This window comes from Vicugna pacos, chromosome 14 (genome assembly GCF_048564905.1).
Source record: "Vicugna pacos chromosome 14, VicPac4, whole genome shotgun sequence".
NCBI lineage: Eukaryota > Metazoa > Chordata > Mammalia > Artiodactyla > Camelidae > Vicugna > Vicugna pacos.
The window spans coordinates 48,345,755-48,368,959 of NC_133000.1; the positions used below are offsets into that span (position 1 = coordinate 48,345,755).

The following is a 23,205-nucleotide window of genomic DNA, read 5'->3' on the forward strand; positions in this document are numbered from 1 at the left end:
TTGTCCCTGTACAAGTCCCTGTCTCTTCATATAGTCTTTTCCTGCTGATCCCTTTGTTTTGGTCTTAAGGAATTCATCTCACTCCTCTCAATTCATCCTCTATTTCTTTTAACTGCCCTTTCACATTTTTATCTCTTTGTCTCTCTTTGCTATATTACATATTATCTTCTAACTCACTGATTTTCTGTCTCCAGTCTAGAGTTTAATACCAGCTCTTGAAAAGTACACTCCCAAATTTTCTAACCTGTTTTTCATATTCATCTAGTTTTTAAATAATCCTTTTGTATCGATTTCACAAACATATACATATAAAATAACTATATGGGAAGTATACATAGAAATGAAAATAAATGAGTAAATAGAAAATTTTGGTAATAATTCTAATAGCTGATGAAATAGAAGTTAAACCAAATAATATCATAAAGGAAAAGATGCATTAATAAAAGTAAGAGTAATGACATGTTACTATATATAGAAAACCCTAAAAGGTCCACACAAAAGCTACTAGAGCTGATTGAAGAATTCAGCAAGGTAGCAGGTTACAAAATTAATGTTCAAAAATCAGTTGCATTTCTTTACACTAACGATAAATCAACAGAAAAAGAAAGTAAAGAAATAATCCCCTTTAAAATAGCACCCAAAGTAATAAAATATCTGGGGATAAATCTAACCAAGGAGGTGAAAGAATTATACACAGAAAACTATAAACCATTGATGAAGGAAATTAAAGAAGACTTTAAAAAATGGAAAGATATTCCATGCTCTTGGATTGGAAGAATCAATATTGTTAAAATGGTCACACTGCCCAAGGCAATCTACAGATTTAACGCAACCCCTATCCAATTACCCAGGACATATTTCACAGAACTAGAACAAATCATAATAAAATTTATATGGAACCATCAAAGACCTAGAATTGCTAAAGCATTACTGAAAAGAAAGAAAGAGGCTGGAGGAATAACTCTCCCAGACTTCAGACAATACTATAGAGCTACAGTCATCAAGACAGCATGGTATTGGTACCAAAACAGACATATGGACCAATGGAACAGAATAGAGAGCCCAGAAATGAACCCACAAACCTTTGGTCAACTCTTCTTCGACAAAGGAGGCAAGAATATACAATGGAATAAAGACAGTCTCTTCAGCAAATGGTGTTGGGAAAACTGGACAGCAGCATGTAAAACAATGAAGCTAGAACACACCCTTACACCATATACAAAAATCAACTCAAAATGGATTAAAGACTTAAACATAAGACAAGATACAATAAACCTCCTAGAGGAAAACATAGGCAAAACATTATCTGACATACATTTCAAAAATTTTCTCCTAGAAGAAATAAAAGCAAGAATAAACAAATGGGACCTAATGAAACTTACAAGCTTCTGCAGAGCAAAGGAAACCAGAAGTAAAACAAGAAGAAAAGCTACGGAATGGGAGAAAATTTTTGCAAGTGAAACCAACAAAGGCTTGATCTCCAAAATATATAAGCAGCTCATACGACTCAATAAGAAAAAAATAAACAACCCAATCCAAAAATGGGCAGAAGACCTAAACAAGCAATTCTCCAAGGAAGACATACAAATGATCAAAAAGCACATGAAAAAATGCTCAATATCACTAATTATCAGAGAAATGCAAATCAAAACTACAATGAGGTATCACCTCACACCAGTCAGAATGGCCGTCATTCAAAAATCCACAAATGACAAATGCTGGAGAGGCTGTGGAGAAAGGGGAACCCTCCTACACTGCTGGTGGGAATGCAGTTTGGTGCAGCCACTATGGAAAACAGTGTGGAGATTCCTCAAAAGACTAGGAATAGACTTACCATATGACCCAGAAATCCCACTCCTGGGCTTGTATCCAGAAGGAAATCTACTTCAGGATGACACCTGCACTCCAATGTTCATAGCAGCACTATTTACAATAGCCAAAACATGGAAACAGCCTAAATGTCCATCAACAGGTGACTGGATAAAGAAGAGGTGGTATATTTATACAATGGAATACTACTCAGCCATAAAAACCGACAACATAACGCCATTTGCAGCAACATGGATGCTCCTAGAGAATGTCACTTTAAGTGAAGTAAGCCAGAAAGAGAAAGAAAAATACCATATGAGATCGCTCATATGTGGAATCTAAAGACTCATGGACAGAGAATACAGACTTGTGGTTACCAGGGGGGGTAGAGGGTGGGAAGGGATAGACTGGGATTTCAAAATTGTAGAACAGATAAACAAGATTACACTGTATAGCACAGGGAAATATACACAAAATGTTATGATAAATCACAGAGAAAAAAATGTGACAATGAGTGTGTATATGTGCATGAATGACTGAAAAATTGTGCTGAACACTGGAATTTGACACAACACTGTAAAATGATTATGAATCAATAAAAAATGTAAAAAAAAAATAAAAAAAAATAAAAGTAAGAGTACTAATAAAAGAGGTAACAGAGTAAGAAGATGGTATCATATCATGAATACATATGCATCTTACTGTACAAAACTCCAAAGCACTGACAGGACTGTAGGAAGAGAGAGATTAATCAACTACTGTAGTTTAGTAAGATTTTAACCCACTCATCTCAGAAACTGGTAGAGCAAGCAAGCAAAATATAAATAGAATCATTGTAGATCTGAATAATGCAATTAGTACCTCTAAGCTCTGAGATATATAGAATTTTATACTGCAAAAAGTCTGTAGAGAAACAAAACACTTTAGGAAATAGACTGCATATTAGGCCACAAAAGAAAACTTAAATTCCTAAAGGTCAATCAGCATCATACAATGTTTGTAAACCAGAATGCAATAAAGTTAAAAATAAACAACAAAAGGAGAGCTAAAAATGCCATTTGTTTGGAAATTAAATAACAAAGTTAAAATAATATGTGGGTTAGAAAGTAAATAACAACAGGGATTAAGAAAATTTTTCTTGTATGATAGTGAAAATACCATGTATATAGTAAGTATTTGTGAAAAATGTATCAACACTTAGAAATTCATAATTTTAAATATAGTTACCCAGAAACAAGTATAATCAATGAAAGCCAAATATTTAACTCAATAAATCAAAATAAAAAGAAAAGCAGCACATCAGAAAAGAAAATTCAGAACATCATGAAGGATAATATAATGTCGTTTACAAGGTGGCTACCACTTAAGCTTCCCTTTCTCATGGTCAAATGCTGCTTCTCACATTCTCAGTTTCCTTGCCCTTGAACTCGGTCTTGCCTTGGTGATTTGTTTCACCATTAGCATGAGGCGGAAGTGGCGTTTTAAAACTTCTGAGGCTACGTTGTAAGAACCTTACGGCGTTTATTTGGGCTCTTGGGAAGCTTCCACTTAGCACAGAGTGTCAGAAGACCCAGTTACCACGTCATGAGAAAACAAAGCCTCATGGAGCATCGCTCAGTGAACCCCGAGAGACAATAACGAACACCTGTTTCAGTCCAGTAAGTGTTGAGTGGTTTGTCATATCGTAGTAGATAAGCAGCAGAGAAGGGCCAGGATCAATAAAACAGGAAAACAATAAATAGAGAAGATTTTGTCAAAAACAAAAGCTGGTTCAAATAAAAGTGAATAAGGTAGGTTGGTCAGACTCTGGTCAGGTTGATTAAAAAAAAGAAAAGTTGCAAGTTGACAAAATACAGAATTTAAAAAGGGAGGAAAATAGAGCCACTACAGATATTTTGAATAAAGTTTGTTGCAAATTATTGACTAATAAAGTAGAAAGCCTAGACGCAATGAATAAAGTCCTAGAAAAATCTAAAATGCCAACATTGGCAGGAAAAAGTAGAGAATTTGAATAGATCAATAAGCATTGAGGTAAATAGCAAAGCCTTTTCCTCCCAAATAACCCTAGGCCCAGATGGAATTACAGGTGGGCCCTGCCACACTTCCAAGTAAGAGTTAATCCTTTCTTCTACAAGTTGTTTGAGAGAAAGGATGAAGAGGAGAAGCTGCCCAGGTCATTTTATGACACTAGTGAAACCATGATTCCCAGACCAAATATGGAAAAGAAAAGAAAACTGTCGCCTCATTTCCTGTATGAAAATAGATGCAAAAATTCAAAAAGAAATATCAGTTAATCAAATTAAACAATGTACTACCAAAACCAAAAAAATAAACAAAACCAGAACAAAACAGTGACTATAAGACTCCGGAGCCCCCTTGACCTCTTTTTCCTTTCTCATACAGCACATATCACATCCTAGTGTGTTATATATTGTTATGTCTGTTGTTTGTAACGTCCCAGTTGGGATGTAAGCACCATGAAAACGTGAGTCTTAGTCTGGTTTGTTCCCGGATCCTAGGCTCCTAGAACAGTTCCTGGCTTGGTAAATGTTTCTTAGAAGAAGGAAAGAACGTGACAGGGCAGGGCTTATGTTTGTATTACATAGTGTGATGTCCTGGACTTGAGCCATGTTGTAACTAAAATAAATCTGTCATGGGGAGTAGATGGGCAGTTAAATGTTGCAGGGGAGGGAGGATCCTAAGAGGTGAACGGGATGGACTGGTCCAGAAATGGACACATCATTCAAGCTAAGACAGTCCTCTCCCCTAGGAGTTTGGAATTAATACAGAAGGAGAGTAGTCCCTTCCTTGGGCGTTTGGACTTGTAACACAGAAACCCAGGGGCTGTAGGTGATCACTTTCTACCACGTGGTCTGGAAAGCAGAGAAAGGTTCTCTGCAGTGCTAAGGAAGAAGTGCAGAAGACACGCAGAGAGAGGATCTAGAGGAGATACGAAGCCCCAGCCACAGCCCTGGTTCTACTCGAGTCTCGAGACTCAGAGGTCTCCCAGCAACTGCATTTTTTCTTGCTTGCTGAAGTTATTTTGAATTTGCTTTCTTCTGCTTGCAACCAAAACTCCTTATCGGTGCAAACTCGACTTGGAAATCCTCCTCCTTAGGTCTCAAATGATACTTCCCTTTAACTGGAGGGTGATTATGGAATTTGGTCCCACCGTGTCCTGTATCTGGGAGCGGGGTTTGGGGGTGGCTTCTTCTCCATAGCTGCCACTAGCCGAGCATCACTCTGCCAGGTGACACAGGGGTGGTGTATCACCCCTGGGGATGGGTCTGTCTTGGATGGAGCTCCAGGAAAATGAGTGGGCATGATGACTGCCTCTTTTTGATTTCCTGTCTTCTGAGTTGACAGATCAATCACAGATCTTACTGTGAGAATGAGGCATGAGGTTCTTTTCTGAGGTCAGGTAGATCTCCGAGGAGCAGTTGAGTTGGGGAGGAACAGAACTTTTAATTCTACCTTAGTCAGTCCTCTGAATCATACAAGGGAAGGGTTTTCTAGACTTATGGTTTTATAAAAGGGATGCCCACATGTTCTTTCCCACACTTTGACCTCTTTTTCTCTTTCCCCAATTCCTCTCCTGTCTCTGAAGCTTTTTCCTTTCAGGTCCCCCAGTTTGGTGTTCCCCACAGGAAGAGGAACTCTCATCTCCTCAGGACCTACTTGGGTCTTGCAAACTTGAGATCCGTAAGTCTCCACTGCTCAGTAAGCGCTGCTCCAGAGTGTGATGGAGAAGGTGTGGACCTGAGTCATGGGTTAGGTTTTGATCCTGGTTCTGCCTTTAGGATATATGAGCGTTGACAAGTTACTAAATTTCTTTGTGTCTTCAGTTTCCTTCCTTATTATTATTATACCTACCACATAGAGATATCATTAGAATTAAATGAGTTAATGCATGTGAAGCGTGTATGTCAGTCGCAGGCATACAGCAAAGGCCCAGGAAGCGTTAGCTGCACCGCTCTTACTGTTGCTATTGGCTTCAGCTCCACAAGCGAGGACACACTCCTCCGTGATGTCTTGTCTCAAAAACTCCACTTCTCCTCTGAGTTGCTCCAGCACACATCTCCCTATCAGACAAATTAGCCCAATGAAACTATTTCATTTTAAGCCATCTCTTTGTGTTTTAACTCAACTCTAACTAGGGTTAGACTGTAGACGCCTCAAAGGAAAGAAGTCTGATTTGAGACGGACAAGAACCTTTATCGATTCTTCCTGAGACCACAGTCTTAGCTTCCCGACTGGTCTTGTCCTGGGGCAGTGTGAAAGACACTGTCTTTCACACTGCCCTTGACTCCATCCCTGCTTTATCTTCCTGAAGCACGTGGCTCTTCCTCCAAAAAATCCAAAGGTGGGTGATAAAATCCAAACAGTTTAGAATGAGAGTCTAGGCCAGAACTGTTTATTTAGAAACATATGCAAGCCACATATGTAATTTAAAAATTTCTAAAAGTCATATTAAAAAAAAAGGTAAAAAGGAACAGATGAATTTAATTTTAATACTATATTTTACTTAACCAAGTATATCCAAAATATTATCAATTCAATATGTAAGCAATTTTAGAAAATTATTGAGATATTTTAAATTCTTTGTGTTCTGCTGCCAATTCTTGGTGGTGGGGGAGGTAATTAGGTTTATTTATTTATTTATTTTTATTTTAGAGGAGGTACTGGGGATTGAACCCAGGACCTTGTGCATGCTAAGCATGCACTCTACTAGTTGAGCTATATCCTACCCCCCTGCTGCCAATGCTTTGCAAAACCTTGGGCTAGTTGTTGCCTCTTCTGCAGAGGGAAAATCGGAGTTCAGAGATTCGTGGAAGATGAAAATGTCATAATCCATGTCAAGTCCACTATATTTGTTTCCTACTACCACAGACCTAGTGGCTTGAAACCACATAATTTTATTATTGTACATTTCTGGAGGTCTGAAGTCCAACTTAAATCAAGGTCTTGACATTGCTGAATTCCTTCTGGAGGCTATGGGTGAAAATGAGTTTTCTTGTCTTTTCTAACTTCTTGAGGCTGCCTGCATTCCTTGGCTCAAAGCCTCTTCCTTCATCTTCAAAGCCAACAGTGTAGGGTCTTCAAGTCTCTGTCTCTGAGCTCTGCTTCTCTCATTGCACCTCCTCTGACCTTGACCTTCCTCACCTCCTCTTTCCCAAATTAGGACTCTTGTGATCCTTTTGAGCCCACCAAGTTAATCCAGGAAAACCTCCGCATCTCAAGGTCTGTACCCTTAATCACATCTGCAAAGTCCTTTCTGCCATGCAAGGCGACATATTCATGTCTGCTGGGGATGAGGATGTGGGCACTGTGAGGGGCTGTTATTATGCCTGCCACACCCTTGCATTGCACAGTGCTTGGCCGCTGTAAGCCCTCAACAGGTGTTCTCGCTTACCTTTAGAAAATGTTGATTGTAGTTCTTAATAACATTGTGCTCCTTACATGGTTCTGTATGTGTGTTCTGTGACCATCTCATCCCTAGCCCTTGGCACAGCGCCACACGTACGGTTCATCCATCAGGCACCTTCCAGTTGTAAGTCGTGGTTACTAAGCAACCAGACCCAATTCCCATCCTCATGAGCATGTACTGTCAAGTGTGGATGCTGGACAGGTGCTCAACCACTTATTAAATGAATTAATGAAGTGAAACTGCTTACTTCCGCTGAGGAACTGAGGAACACATCAGTGCCTTAGTTTCCACCACTCACTCTCCCTGGAGTGCCCTTTTCATTTGTGCCGGTCAAAACTTACCCATCCTTCAAAACTAGGCTCGAATACCTGCTGTGCTCTTTTTAAGAAAATGCAACTGAACATGCCTCTTGCCCTGCTTTGTTAGCTGACGAACGTATATTGCGAAGTCGATGGCCTTCTCTCTGGTGACTGTGTGAGACTGTATGGTTACTTACTGGACACACTCCTCTAACCTTGGCTTTTATTTTCTCTCGTAATTTTTCTTCACTGTAACTACCTTCAGTATTTCTTTTATAGTCCATGCATTTTTTCCTAAGGTACCTTGTATCATTTGTGACATGAAGCAAACGTAAGTCATTTAAAATGTATTATCCTTCTGTGTCAGAAGGCACATGTCCTCTAGGAGGCAGATGCCAAGATAAAGTTAGATGTGCAAGAGATCTGTGGGGGCAGTGCCTATGAAAGATCAAGGCGTGAGGGAGCAGGAGTGGGCAGGGAGAGCCTTCAGATGGCCACACCGGTTTGGCGTCTCCAAAAGGACAGGGAGAAGGAGTACTGGGCAGGAAAAGCCTCTGGCTGCAGCACAGCTCTAAAGATGCCTCCCTCGACTAGCCTGAGTCCTGGTGCAAAGATTGCCCGGAAAGGATCCCTTCCTTGGGCAGGAACAGCCAAGCCCTAGGACCCTGCCTTGTTCTGTCTCTGGCAAGGGCTGTGGGGGAAAGAGTGCGCCTTTGGATTCAGTGCTGTGGCGGATCCCACAGGTGGAGCAGCGCAGGCTGTCAGCTAACTGTCCCCCAACCCAGGAGGGATCCAGGAGCCCCACCCCTCCGGATCTACCCTGCACAGTCCTCGAGGCAAATCCTCTCTTGTTCCCTTTGCAATCTTGCCCGTGTGACTGGTGTCCAGTTACCATTTCATACGTTACTTCTTTTCATTGGACCAGTTGGTGATGCAGTTAGTAACATCGTGATGGGGGTAAGAAGTGTTTGGGTTTGAGACACAGAAAGATCTGGATTCATATTGCAGGTTTTTTTTTTCAGCCAAATCTGTATTAGATCAGCTAGAATTTAATACAAATTCTTTAAGGTCTCTAAGCCTTTAAAGTCATCTGCTGAAATGAGATTAAGAATGTTTTACCCTGCAGAGCTGCTAGGAGGATTAAATAAAACGCTTACAATTCAGTGCTTGCTGTTGAAGAGGTGTTGAATAATGTTCTTCTCTCCTACACTCTGCCCTTTCGCCGAATGCTCTATTGTGGGATGAAGCAATTTATAAGGACTCCCTCAACTGATTTTGATTAGGTATTATTACTCCTAAGAAGCGGTGGCTGAGTCAGGCTGTGCGGCTGACTCCAGGTCACACAGCCAAGACAGAGGCAGAGTCGGGACTCAAACCCAAGTCTTCTGGTTTCGGTTTCAGCTCTCGTTAAGTACTATTAGCAGTTTTCCAGAAAACAGGTGACAGTGTTCCATCATCTCACCACCGTCAGAAACACGTGTGACTACGTCCTGGTGGAATTCAGTGACCGAGTGGCCAGGGAGAGATGTTGGACTGAAAAATTTGAAAAAAGCGAACCAGTAACCGTTGTGAATGAAAATAGAAAACTGCATACTTTTCAACTGACTTTTTTTTTTTCAAGTATCTTTTCAAGTAAGCTTATTAAGATAGAATAAGGAGTTTTTAGATCTCAACAGTCTGGCCAGAAAACTGCTTAAGAAAAATGGCTTTTCCTAGGCCTGAAAACATAACAGGAAAAGTTTCTTTCCAGATTTCCCTGACACCTGCTCTCATGCCTGCTTTGTGGGTCCTGCCTGGTACACTGCGCATAGATAGCATTTAAAACTCCTCTGTGCACAGGATGCCCGAGCCAAATGCATGCCAAAGCCATCTGCCTTCACTGCTTTGTCAGAACCTATTCCTAAACTATTTTAAGTTCTCTGATTTTGAGATGCTTGGAATATGACTAAAAACAGCTTCCTCATAAAGGAAGATAAATTGGAGTCATTGTGAGAATATATTATAGGACTTTGTTGCTTTATCACTTTTATTACCAGAATATTGACTTGAGATGGCTCACGCCAGTCAAGCCATCTCGATAGTTTCTATTACTCTCTCTTCTCCATTCCCACTTACACACCGGAGCTGCTCAATTTGCCAGCAAAGTAATGGTGACAAAATGGGATTCTTTACAGGTCTCAGGTGTCCAAGACGCTGCCTATCCAGGTGGCATTCTCAAAGTTAGTGTCACTCAATCCTGCGGCCCATGAGTTTAAGTCAGATACATCACAATGGCCTCATCACAGCCGGTATTCCTGGGGTAAACCAGGGAACTGCTTCTGTCTCTGAGCTACTTTTGTGTTTTCTGGGAACATTTAAAGCCAATCCTGAGCCTGTGCCCTCAGTGTTCTCCCACTGGCCTGGGCATGGAACACCATTACTGCGAAAGGTGGGGCTGGACAAGGAGGGAGAGGCGGAGCTTTCCAAGCAGGTGCAGAGAGGGAGAAGCTGGGGCTGAGAGGTTGTCTGGAGCAGTGTCCTCCTTCCTTCCTGATACCTGTGGCTAGACATCCTCACGGTAGAATGACTGTTTTGAAGAAAAAGGCTGTGTTGTCTTAAGGTTCATTCTGGAATGTCTTTTGTGAATAGGTGGTCTCAACTGGCCCCTTGTCAGAAAGAGATGTGAGGGGAGATCAACCTGCAGGTGCCTTCAGAACCTTTTTCTGCTTAAGGTATCAGGGTTTCTTCCAGAATCATTGATCGTGGAAATTGAACTAGTCCTGCCTGCAACCTTTCAGCTTGGCGTGGAACCACCAGACATGCCTTCAGTGACAACAAGTCACTCTCCTCACATTCAGACACATGGGGAAATTAAAAATTGCTTGCATCCCTAGGGTACCATCACGGAATACAAAGAAAGTTTATATAATGTTCTTCTTTTGAGAGATTTTAAAATAAAGTGTATTCGTGACTTTTTCAGTGATAGTCAGATGTATCTTATTTAGATGAAGGGGGACCTCTGTACTGTTTCAAAGTCCTTCCTTGCTCAGGAATCCCCTGTGCTTGTACATACAGTGGATCCACAGAATTGCATCATAAAGAGATCAGTCTTTGTGATCTTCAGATTTTTTTTTCTTCCAGTAAGGTCTCCAATACTGGGAAAGTTAGACCACTTGCACTGTTCTTTACATTCTAGAATTTTCTACATACACTTTTTCCTCATGCCTTTCTTTACATGTCTGCCCTTGAAATGATACTTATGCTTCAAGATGCAGCTCAAATGGCCTCTGACCTAACCTTCCCAACAACAAAGACAAAACCAGAAACCACCGATAACAATCTTTCCTAAACCCTGAAGCATTTGGCTTGGACATTTTATGCAATTTATTAGAAGATTCTCTAAATAGTTATCTGTGCTCATATTTGATATTTTCTTTATATTTTAAGTCCCTTAAAGGCAAAGATTATTTTAAATTTCTCACAAATGCTTAACAAATGTCATTAAAATAATGTATATTGACAAATTATATATTTTCAACTGGGGACTTTAGAACAGAACTGGTCAAAACTTTTGTCAGCTCTATGAAATAAATGTCATCTGATTTATGACCCATCATAAACCAACAATTTGCCAATTTTATGAGCTAAATGTAAAAAAGGTCTACCAAAACACACAGTCTACAATAGATAAAGGAAAGACTTGTGATTTTGTTGATGTTAGCAAAGTTAAAAGAAGTGGGGTTAATAAGATGGAGGTTGGTCAATTTCCTACGTGTTTTCTTCCATCTCTGGCATATGCCTGTTTGTGAATATAAATCCAGTGTTTAATTAAGATTCCACTTCACTTACTTCATTACTACTCTTATTTTCCCTAACAGTTCTCAAAGTCATGATTGTGCTGTGTTAGCAAATTTCTTTCCAAGGAAAATTGGATAGAGTTTTAGTCCTTACATTAAGGTACTTAAATTTTGTTTCTCAAGCAACACTTTACATACTTGTTAGACTTTATCACTGTATAAAAATGTACAGTGGTTTATTGACATGTACATTCCATTATGTTTACAGCTGCAAGATAATGAGGCACACTCAGTATTGCACTTCATTAAAATTTCAGGCTCAAACTTAACCTAGAAGTTTAAATGAAACTGCATTTGTAATTTAGTAATTCTTATACAGGACAAACATTGATATCTTTATATACAGTGTGATACTTATTACATTTATATGCTGTCCTAACACAATTTTTTTTTAAATAACAGTCTAGGAAATAAACCAGAATATTCCTCTTTTTATCCCCACCCGTGATGCAATTGTACAGGATTACAAAAAGGCAGTATACAATAAACAATGATTATTTTTCTTTTTTGCTTGAAAGCCAGCATCATTCGTAGTCCATGGGCATGGCAATTCTTTGTTATCAATTATCTATGAATGTCCAATGTTTCACAGGCCAATGACGGTAATGGCCACATGCAAACACCTCACAAATTTGATGTCTTGGTTCAAAAGAAGATAAACTGAAAGAATGGGGAAACTGTCCACAGCAAGAATTATGTACATGTATTTGGCATCCTTCTTGCACTGTGAATGGTAAGTTTTCATGGATGTAAAAATGGTCCCGTCCTTATCCTGAGCAGAGGTTAAACTTCACCGCATCCGCCTGGGGGATGAAGGCAACTTTTCTCTTTGTAGACAAAGGAGTCTGAGTGTTCTAAAAAGTGTGAGCGTTTCTGCACACGCCACAACCCAGCGCAAACTCTTCCCCAGTGGGTGGATGAACAACATGGAGAGGACACTCAGTTCCTTCCAACTGTTTCCCTTTGGGACCTGTGTAAATTTTGAAGGAGGCAAAAGAATACAATTAAAAGCGCACACACACAGACACACATACACACAAACCTAAGGTAAATACTAACCACTGATAAGTTACTCAAAGAAGTAACTTGACTACGGTTATGCAAATACAAAGTTAAGTATAAAACATTATTTTCTTCTAAGCACAAAAGTAAAAACATTCACCATTAAAAATTCAACATACCAGATACATATAACAGGAAGGGACAGGGTCCCTTACCCATGACATCCTGCCTAAAGATAACCACTCTGAGCTATAGATCTTTTTCTATTAATAGGTAAATTAGGTATACCATCTTAATGCAAAGAGCAATGAACAAGATGGTCACAAAAATCTCTCACTGTCGTCTAGCAGAAAATTATTCTGGATAAGAAAATATGAGGACTTTTATATAGAATGCTTTCCTCCAAGTAACAACAAACTGAAGTGTAAATAAGCCATGTTATCCTTCTATCTTCTCTGAAGAAAAAGCAGACACTGGTAAAGTGGGAAGACTGATTATCAGTGTTACATTAAAAACTATCTAAAAGGAGATCAGTAAAAAATGGAAATTACTCAACTGAAAGACATGAATGGTAAAATAATTCAAAATGTCATAACCCAGAAGAAACACTTAGGGGAAGATACATATTTGTAGATAATAATCAAACTAGGCTTAAAAATGTGCAAAAAAACCTGTGTTTTTCTATGTTTTGAAAGATTTGTTATGTTAATGGGCCTCATGTCACCTGTTTCGTATCATTTAAAAAGGATTTCTGCTGCTTTATAAGCGAAGAGCTGCTCTGTGCAGGGAACACAGGCTGGGCTTACGCTTGAATGCAGAGTCTTATTAACAGAGAGGAAGGAACAGAACTATGCACTAGTTTCCTACCGCTGGTTTCCAAAACGGTAAATGTAAATTTTGATTTTACTTGAGAGAAAAGCATGATGAGATTGGATGGAATACGGTTATCCAGATTGATGGCGAATGAGATCTCAGTTTACCTCTTTCAGCTTTAAAAACTCCTCTGACTTAAAAGAAGGTAAACATTAGGGATAAAAGCCTAGTGTTTATGAAGCTCTTAGCCTGGCACAGTATAAACCGTCAATAAAGGTTAGCTATGATTACTGTTAATGACAACAAACGGTGGCCTGGTCTAGCCAAATATAAGGGAAGTTCCATATAAGGGGAAGACCAAGGCATGAAGGTGAGTTGCAGACTGCAGGCAGCGGATCTCAGCGGGAGAAGCCCCCTGCTGGTTTCAGCGAACAGGCACAAGAGCAGCGGTCAGGGCTGCCTCCGACAACCGCAGGCATGTGGCTCCAGGACGGGTCATCAGAGGTTTGTGAGAAAGGCAATTATTCATGTTATAAACTATAAAGCGTATCACCATCTCCCACTGCAAATCACACCAGTGTATCTTCCCAGTTTTTTTTAAAATGTAAATAGAAATAAATACGAGTAAATATTGTCATTTCTCCCTTTCTTACAAAAGGCAGCAAACTATATACACTCTTCAGTAACTTGTCTCTCACTTAACAGTATCTCCTATAGATCTTTCTGCATCAGTACATAGAAACTCCATCCTCAGTCTCCCTCATTTTTTAATGGTGCAGAGTATTTAGTGTTTAACCAACCTCCTGTTGGATACTTGCAATGCTCACAAATTTGTATTACTATTAACAATGATGCAATGAATAACCTTGTCTATTTGCTCTTTTTTATTTTCCTCTCATATATAGGTGTATCCCCAGAAACGGGAGTGTTAAAGGGTAGATACATTTGCAGTTTTGAGAGGCACCATAGGGTTCTGCTTATTCGCACTTTGATAAGCAACGAATGAGAGCATTTCCCAGCCTTGACAACATTGTACATTGTGGTTTATGTACTTTTGCACATATTTGCACTCATTTCAGATCTATCTTGTGTAAAATTCTCTTCTGTGGTCACATCTGCCTATCCTTCGCTTCTCTCCCTTCTGTTAAGCCTGGCATTCGACCTCACTGTCGTCACCAGCCTCCTGATCTCGTCCCACTTTTTCAGCTTCCTTTTGGTTTCATCTTCACTTTCCGTCACCCTTACCTCCACAGTTATCTCCCCTGTATTCTCAGTGGCTTCTTTAATCCCCTTGGCTTTCTGATACTCACTACGCTGCCAATCCCAGCCATTCCAGATCAAATCACTCGCCCACTTTATGATGCTGGTTCCAGGCTTTTAAAAAAAAAAATCACAAAATCCCTTTAAATGGTTCTCTTATCAGTTTATAATTTCAAACTTCACACGGCCCTTCAGGGCTGAACAGAAACGCTACTAACCCTTAGCTGACTTCCTTCTCGGTCCCCAAGCCATCTGCTTCATTACAGCTCAGGGCCTTTCACTCACCGCGGTCACCTCACTTTCTACCTCACCCAGAAGGACGCTTCCTTACAAGGGCCGAGGAGTTCCCTTGTTTCTTTAGGATGGTTTGAACCGGATTTCTGCCACTTGAGACAAAGTGTCCTCATGTGATCATTAGATAGAACTAGATACCATATCATCATAATCATATTCAAAAATACAAAAAGCATACCTGCGGGACAGTGTGGTAGTTCTTCCTTAGGAATGCTAGTCATTCTCTGAAAGTCATCGTGACAAGCGTTGCAGAAGTGTGTTGTCCCAAAACAGAAGAAGACAGCCACCGAGCAGCAGTAGCGGCATTTATATTCCAAAAAGTCTGTGCCGTGTTTTGGACACATCTACAGCAAAAGAAAACAGACACAAGATTATGTCAAGTCTACTTCAACTATACTTAAGACAGTCATATACACGGCTTGTATTTTGAGAGTATATATAGCTCTTGAAACTGATTGAAAACCTGATGATACATAACATTAAAAAAATTGAATAAATGTGTTCCTTTGCCCAAAATGTCTGGACAAAGCCCCAAGTTCTAATCTCAGCTCCATCATAACTACTATTATTTAAAAAGCAAGCCACTTAATATCCTTATGAACATTTCTTGGTTAGCCAAATTAAAAAATTAATAATATTTCATCTCTCAACCTCATAGATGGAATCATAGTGAAGATTTCATTGAAGACAGGAAAACTTAAAAGTTTGTGACTGTAGGTTAAAGAAAAGGAAGTAAGTAAATTTATTACTTGTCAAAATACGGTTGATTATTTTATGAGATGAAATTATAAAATGCAAAAGAAATAATACGCACAAAGTGATAAATTATACACTGCTATACAAACATCAGAAAACACAGGGGAAAAAACCTGCTATACCATCCCCATCATATTAGTTACATTATTACTTAAAAAAACGTAAGTTTAATGTTTCTAAACTGTTCTTTCTAATGAAATGTTCTGCCCACCTGAGCCCTGGACACATCAGAACAGGCCCCACAAATGAGCTCCCTGGGATCATAATCATCCCCTTGTCCAGCCTCAGCATCGCAGCGAGCTTCGCCCCCAAAATACGCCTAGGGAGAGAACACAGTCAGATAACAGCAGGAACAGGAAACACTGCGTGGGCGGTGCAGCATGGGTGCAGCAGATGCGAGCTTGAGAGGTCTTCGGAAGCACTACTGCCTCTTAAACGGTCCCTTGCAATGGCAAGTGGGTGTCCACGCTACTGCCCACAGGGCACAGCAGGGTAAGAAATGAAGCTACTTCATGAATAAAGCATGAATGGATTCTCGCTCACCATAGTAAGTTCAAACACTGTACTTACCGTCAAAGAAAAAGATCAAAGAATGTATAATATTCCAAATAAATATCAAGAATAGGATATTAAATGGTAAAGAGAAACTATGCTTTTTCAGGGTAAAAAGTTTGAATAGTTTTCCTCATTTTGAAATATTAAATAACATATTCCCTTCTGCTGCTTTAAAAATATGCCTAAAATAAACTTTGGTATAAAATTATAATCCTGAGGGTAATGGGAAAGAAAAAAATCCATTTTGATCATCTAAAAATTTTTTAAAAGGAAAGGCAAATTTGATAATTCTGTTCAGAATACTGCTCATACTTATAAAACTACATTATATGCAGGAACTCAACAGTATCCAATACAGATACTTGAATAAATGAAATTATCACAATGATTTATTTGCATTTGCCCTGGGCACAAAATTATTTAGGCCAATTCTAACTGGTGCAATCTGCAAACACAGTATGTCTCATAGTCAAAAAACTATGTCCATAATTGGGAATAAGTAAGATGATTCAATATAAATCTTTTATCTGTACTTGAAAAACAGGCCAAAAGACAGGCTTTATTAATACAGAGGTTACAAACAGTCATCTACCAGCTAAATCAGGCCTCAGAAGTATTTCATGTGTCCTGGCCTATTCCAGCTCTTTCACTTTTCCAGATTCTCTGCTTGCCTTTCTGGACCTTTGATTGACACCCAGTGTGGTAGCATGATGTTCACTGATGATGTTTAGTACGTCCGACGCACAGAAGTAATATTTTACTATTTCTAACAGTACACGATTCACAGATGTACACTGAAGGGCTTTCCCTGGGTGTGTGGACCTGTCTGCTTTTCTGGCTATCATCTACCTCCTCAGCCTTTCATTCGTTATCTGCATTTTCTTTTTGTTACTTTGGGATACTATGCATCTTTCATATATTGATTCCTTCATTCATTTATTCATTCCCTAATTAGCTTAGTGTCTAATAAATGCCAAGTACTGGAGAGAGAGTAGTGAAAAAACAGTCTTTGTCCTCACGGAACTTACCAACTGGGACAGAGAGACAAGAGAACCAGTTACTGTGACGCAGAGCAACGAGTGCTATGATGATGTATGCAAGACGTCCAAATGGTGTGGTATGGTGGTGGCAGGGAGGCTGAGGCAGGAAGCCCCATAAAAAGACCTGCAGGACCCCTAGGCAGGGCCACTGCTCTCCTCCCAGCACCGACCAGTTCCGTGGCCCAGAGGCTGTCTCTCACTTTTTGCCTCTAAAGCGGCTAACTTACATCTAGAATTCTATTGGTTCCCTGAACTCACTTCTGATTGGTTATTTCCTTCACTCCTGATTATTACTCTCACTTGTGATTGGTCCATTTCCCTAACTGCTGATTGGTCCATTTGTAGTACTTCCTTGCATGGAGCTCACTCCTGATTAGTCTATTTCTACAAAGCTTGTTCCTGGTTGGTTAACTTCTGTTGTACTTTATTTGAATATGATGTTGCAAAGTGTAAAACTGGCAGCCTATAAAAGGCCTGTGTAAACCTACAGGTGGGGTTCAGAGCTTGAATTGTTAACTCCTCTGGGCCCGCTGGCATAATAAACCTGAGTTCTCTAACTCTCCGAGTGCTGCTTGGCCTCTTGCTCAGATCCAGGTTGCTGTCACAACTGAGCTGTAACACCGAGCTGTAACACATTTTTCCGCAACAGCGCAGGCACACTGCAGGGTGGGGGGACCTGAGTGGAGTCCAGAAGTGCGACCAGACAGACCTGGCTACGCCTAAGAGCGTGTGGGTGGGTGGCAGGTGAGAGCCAGATGCAGAGTAGGAGGCAGAGAAGAGCATTCCACGAAGAGAGGAGCCCACGTGCTGGTGTGGGGGTGTGGCAAGTGAGCAAACATGGCCTGGTCTGGGGAACTGCAAGCTGCTCAGTTTCGTTGCACAGGGCACAAATGGCAGCACATCGGGAGATGAGACTTGAGAGGGGAATGGGCTTCAGCACAACAATGACAATCAGATCTGAGATCTAAAAATATTAATCTCCGGGTAAAACTCTAAGTGTCTGTGTAAAGCATGAAAGGGAGGGGTTAGGGCTCCACACAAGGAGTTCAGGAAGAAGACCACTGTAACTACCAAAGCAAATGATTAGGGTTGCTGAAGATGTAATAGAAAGGAAAAAAGAACTCAGAAGAGATTTGGAGGCAGAATTAATAGGACTTTGCTAAAACAGACTGGATAGTGAGTCGAAGTCGATAAATGTAATCAATAATGGGCATGTAGACTTGGAAGTATTTGTGATAAATTCAAATGTCTGGCAGGCAGTCGGATATTTGTTTCTCAATCTCAGAAATACTGGAGGGTCAGAACAACACAGGTGGTAGGGGAGGCAAGAGCGGACAGGAGGTCGCCCGAGGGAAGGAGGAACCATGAGGCAAGAACGGAGGGCCGGGGAACAAATATGTAAGGAGTAGGTGAATGAAACGGAACTCCGTGAGGGAGTTAAAGACAAATGACCAGAAAGCAAGAAAGATACCAAAGAGAGTCTTGTCCTAGAAGCCAAGGGCATAAGAATTTTAAGGAGGGAATGGTCAAAAGAGTCAAACAAGAGAAGTTTATTTAAGAACCAACTGGATTTGGCAAACAAGAGGTTATTACTGACGGGAAATAGATTGTGTACAGAAATATTTCATGTTTTGGGAACACTTTGTATATGTTAAAAAAAATCCCTAAACAAATTAAGTCAATAAATTCTATATGAAACATAGTACCAAACTTTTGTATTTTTAACTTTAGACTTAAGACTAGAATAATTCAACTTACACCGGTAATCTCTAAGTCTTAAAATTTCGTGTTATGATTAACAGCATACCTTTCTGCATTTGTAGCAGACATAATATGCGTATCTATTCATGGCATAGCCAGCGGGGTCGTTATAAAATCTCACACCAGGAGTTGTGATAGCTTCACTCTTATGCAGACCTTCATATTCCAATCTCATTAGAGCTTTTCTTCTGACATCCTCATAGAGTTCTTTTATTGGATCAAGCAGGTCCTTTAACACTATATGATTAATTTTGTTCTGAAATTAAAGAAAAAGAACATTCTTTAACAGAACCATTGATTTATTAATTCAATAAACAGTGTGACCAAAGTCCCAAGCACTGTGCTAACCAAACATTTTCTAAATAAAAAGCCATTCAAAAATAATCTTGTAAAGTCCTCACAAGCTTATATTTTCCCAAGAGCAGGGAAAGTGGGGGCCAGTGGGGCACAGAATGTGAAAATTCCATTGTATTTGCTTTATGCCCCTAAGTATGAAATATATATCTCCTGCTGCCTTAGGTGTTCTGGGAATAAAATGTTACCTTGCTACTAAAAATATCTGTGTGTTTGTGTGTGTATGTGTATGTGTGTGTGTTGGTTCCTTAGGAGTAGGCGGAATGTCAGGTAATAGAAATGAACAAGCCGTAACCGCTTTCACGTACCATTTCCTAAATGTGGCTTTTCTTTGTGACACCAAATGAGAAGGGAGAGAAAATACCACAATCTTCTTGAACACTGTGCAGCCTAAGCAAGTATTGTGCTAAGTATTTCCATGTTATACCTTATACACCAGTCTGCAAAGCCATTCTTAAACAAAAGCTTTTTGTTAAACATTATTAGCTTGCCAAAACAACTTGCTACTTTGCTTACTATCTTTGTAGAAATGTGTCAAAATGTCAAGAATTTTATCCTTATTTTACCTAAGCTCTAAAAGAATCTGTCGTAATGGTATTTAAAATTCAGGTTTCACTCTTTCATGGCTGGTACCACATCTACCAGCAACACAGGCTCATTATTCTTTTTGGTAGTCATCCACTGACATGCCACATGGTCTGAACTCCCGAAGGGTCTGGAAGTAGTGATGTGTGCCTTTCAATGCATGGTGATAGTTGAATGAACTTTCTGATGCACTAGTATAATTTAATCAGCTTGTAATGGACAATTACTGTTTTGAAAATGCATTATAATAGAGAGATCTTATCATATTCTCAGGTACCACCTGGATGAAGAGAGCAGAAACTGAGGGTTGGTGGTAAAAAGCAGACTGAAAAGGACACCGAGAGATGCTGATACGTTTATTCTGAAAGATGAAAGATAAAGACGAAAATAAATAGAAAGTAGATAATTTCTGATTCTTTCCATACCTTGCAAATGGGACAAGATATAAATCCAAATGTTATCCTTGGACCAAGCCATCTGTTTTCCAAGACTCGTCGACAGCACTGTAAGTGGAATACGTGACTACAGTCCAGCTTAAGTGAAGAAAACAGAAGAATGTAAGCAAATGTAATAAGAATAAACAGTTGGGTAACTGGCAGATTATTAATGCAGGAAGTACTACGTAAGGCAGGTATGAGAAAAATCTAGAAATTTAGTACAATGACATTTCAGCACTTCTCTACCAGTCACGGGACATAAGGAACTAGGTCTTCAGCTTCTCCCAATTTTTTACCATTCGTATGTTAATGCCACCTTACAGAGTGTGAGCTGGGTTCGGGAGAAATGTAAAATTACTTAATACTGTCTCTCACAGAAAGAAGAGGAAATTACTGATTTAAAGATATAAGATTTGTTTTTGAGAATATTCATTATCTTGAAGTCGAACTGAAAATATAAACAAGTAGTAAATGTTCAAAAATGTATTTAGCAAATTATAACTTCTATAATTTACTAATACACATTATGGATACAGGGATATATATCATAATGCAGAGATCAGTTACATAACGCTACAGAATACCATGCCGGATTTTGGAAGTTAAGAAGGGAGAAACTACCGGATAATCGAATTACTATTTTCTCCCTTATGAACATTTCATACATTCTGCTGATTATACAGGCTCACACAAGTCATGAATTAAAGCTCAGCATACAGGATGGAGACAGAACATGCAGAGACAGAATCTGCTCTTTAATACACTGGTGGATATTAGTGGGACATTTTCTCCCAATGGTATAAGAAAGATCCAATCATCTGTTTATTTGACAAGTATATTTATATTTCCTGTTTAGAAACCTCGACACACTTAACACTTTAAAAGCGGAGACAACCTGAATGGCTGGTGCTGCCGAGAGCGCTTCGGTGAAGCAGATCATGCACATGTCGTCGGCATCCTGCTTCAGGGCCGTGGCACTTTTATCACAGCCATGTAGGCAGGGCAGACAGTGCTCTTCGTTCTTAACGCCTCCACATGGATGGCCACAAGGATGCGTCTTACTACAGGCGATCTTAGCATACTCCTGTGAAGGATGGATTACAACGGCACAGAAAATATCAAAAAAAGTCACACATCCTGGTAATTATATCCATTATATTAATTTTCCAAGATATTTTTCCCATAGGAAACATGTTGTGGTGAAATAAAATTGTTATTTTTATTCTTTTTTGTATATAACTTAGAATTATTAACAAAGTCTATTTCTCTTTAAAGTGATTCAAAAAATTTCATTCCACATAAAGGGAATGCTGATTAAAAAGTGAAATGCAGTTTCAATCTATATGTTATCATGGATAGCCACAAAGCAAAAAAAAATTCCTGACATATAATCATCCCATTACCACCTACCCCTCACCAAAACGAGGATTGAAAAAAATATATATAGCTATCTTTCACTGTCTGAACACTATCCCAATTCCTGTCAAATAAATTAAAGAATCAAACATATTTGGATAGCATGGAATGTGTACAGATGTTCAGGACTAAAGAACTTTCAGATACTGGAAGTTTATTTTAGGGAAACAAGTGAATAAAATATGTAAGAGGCAAAGCAAATGCAGTCTACTGATTTTAACCTGAGAGCCTTATCTGATCCATTCTCCAGCTTTGATTAAAGCATTTCACTCTTCACAAGGGCAATACACTAATTTAGAAAACAAAAGTGATGCTGCGCTCAAACTCTAATTTATATGACATTAGCGTGTCATGAGGGAACACATGCTTACTGTGAGGGCTTCATCTACACGCACCTGGCAATCTGCATCGGAACAAACACTGCCAACAGCGGATAATTCGGTGCCACTCCTGGAACCACAGAAACGGCATGCTTCCGAGCTACTTGTGGTGGGTTTGCCTAGGTTCAAGCAGAAGAAGAAAAATCATCCCCAAGGATATGTTTTCTACCTATTTCAATATAGCTAATTGGAAAAAAAAAAAAAACAAACAACCAAGCAAAACAGGTTTCTGTCAGTTGCTATTTCTGAGAAATCAGCCTGGCAGTTTTACAGCTGGAAGGTTGTAAGCTGCCCTAATTACAAAGTAAATAATCACACACACACACCAAAGGATAAGAAACCAAAGAGCTACCTGAAGCCAAATAAATTATTAACTGATTTACTTACACTTTTTCAGTAAATAGAAACAGACCAGGCTTCTAGTCAAGACAGTAGGTCGAGCAGCTAGGTAAGCCCCTCACTACAAAAGCACGGAATCAGACAAAATATAACAACAGAAACTAAATGGAAATACGCAGAAGAAAGGGAAATCACTAAGTACCTTTCCACAATGATAATATTACAAGGCAGAGGAGAAAAGCAACCTATCATCAGAGAATATGTAAAGTGAAAAACAGAAGAATTCTCACCCAAGGAACTAAAGATAATAGAACAATTTGAAAAGGAAATTAAATATGTTTAAAATAGTCAAATAAGGAACAGAATCCATAAAACAAAGACAGACTAAAAGGAAAAAGAACAAGATCTGAAAAACACAGACCAAGGTCATTTTTAAACAGATACAAAAAATTTAAATAACTGAATTTAGCAATATTTACTACAGAAAATGTTTTTTTTAAAGGCTAGTTTATGTTATGAATACAATGATGGTTCAAACATTAGAACACTTACTCATGTAATAAGTGGCATGGAGGGATTATAGGCGAAAAAAAATCAACTGTGAGAGAAAGAAAGACCATGCCCTTACAGCATGAAAAGTTACTCATATTTAGAGTTAAAAATTTGTCAGGTTTACACCTAACTCTAAAATCAGAAATTTGTGTCATTCAGACAAATGGCAGACTATAGAGGTGCTGAAAATTGAGAATTTTTTAGATTCAATGTACCCTGAAGCTGGCAATACACTAGACTTTAGGAAAAAAATCAAAATGTTTTAAAGATAAAATGACTTGCCCAAGGT

At 39.3% G+C, this 23,205-nt stretch overlaps 1 protein-coding gene across 8 annotated transcripts in view; it reads right to left on the bottom strand.

The window, feature by feature from the left end:
* Nucleotides 1-11,531: 11,531 nt before the first annotated feature.
* MYCBP2 (MYC binding protein 2) overlaps nucleotides 11,532-23,205 on the bottom strand; it is a 233,182-nt gene continuing 221,508 nt past the window's right edge. For all 8 annotated transcript variants that reach the window (XM_072976390.1, XM_072976388.1, XM_072976389.1 and 5 more), the window contains 7 exons: nucleotides 22,041-22,144; nucleotides 21,125-21,313; nucleotides 20,218-20,325; nucleotides 18,900-19,109; nucleotides 15,709-15,816; nucleotides 14,920-15,085; nucleotides 11,532-12,342 (listed from right to left, as the gene is read on the bottom strand). In XM_072976390.1, the coding sequence (XP_072832491.1) occupies nucleotides 12,227-12,342; nucleotides 14,920-15,085; nucleotides 15,709-15,816; nucleotides 18,900-19,109; nucleotides 20,218-20,325; nucleotides 21,125-21,313; nucleotides 22,041-22,144 (1,001 nt within the window). In that variant the 3' untranslated portion in view covers nucleotides 11,532-12,226. The remainder of the gene's footprint in view (nucleotides 12,343-14,919; nucleotides 15,086-15,708; nucleotides 15,817-18,899; nucleotides 19,110-20,217; nucleotides 20,326-21,124; nucleotides 21,314-22,040; nucleotides 22,145-23,205) is intronic.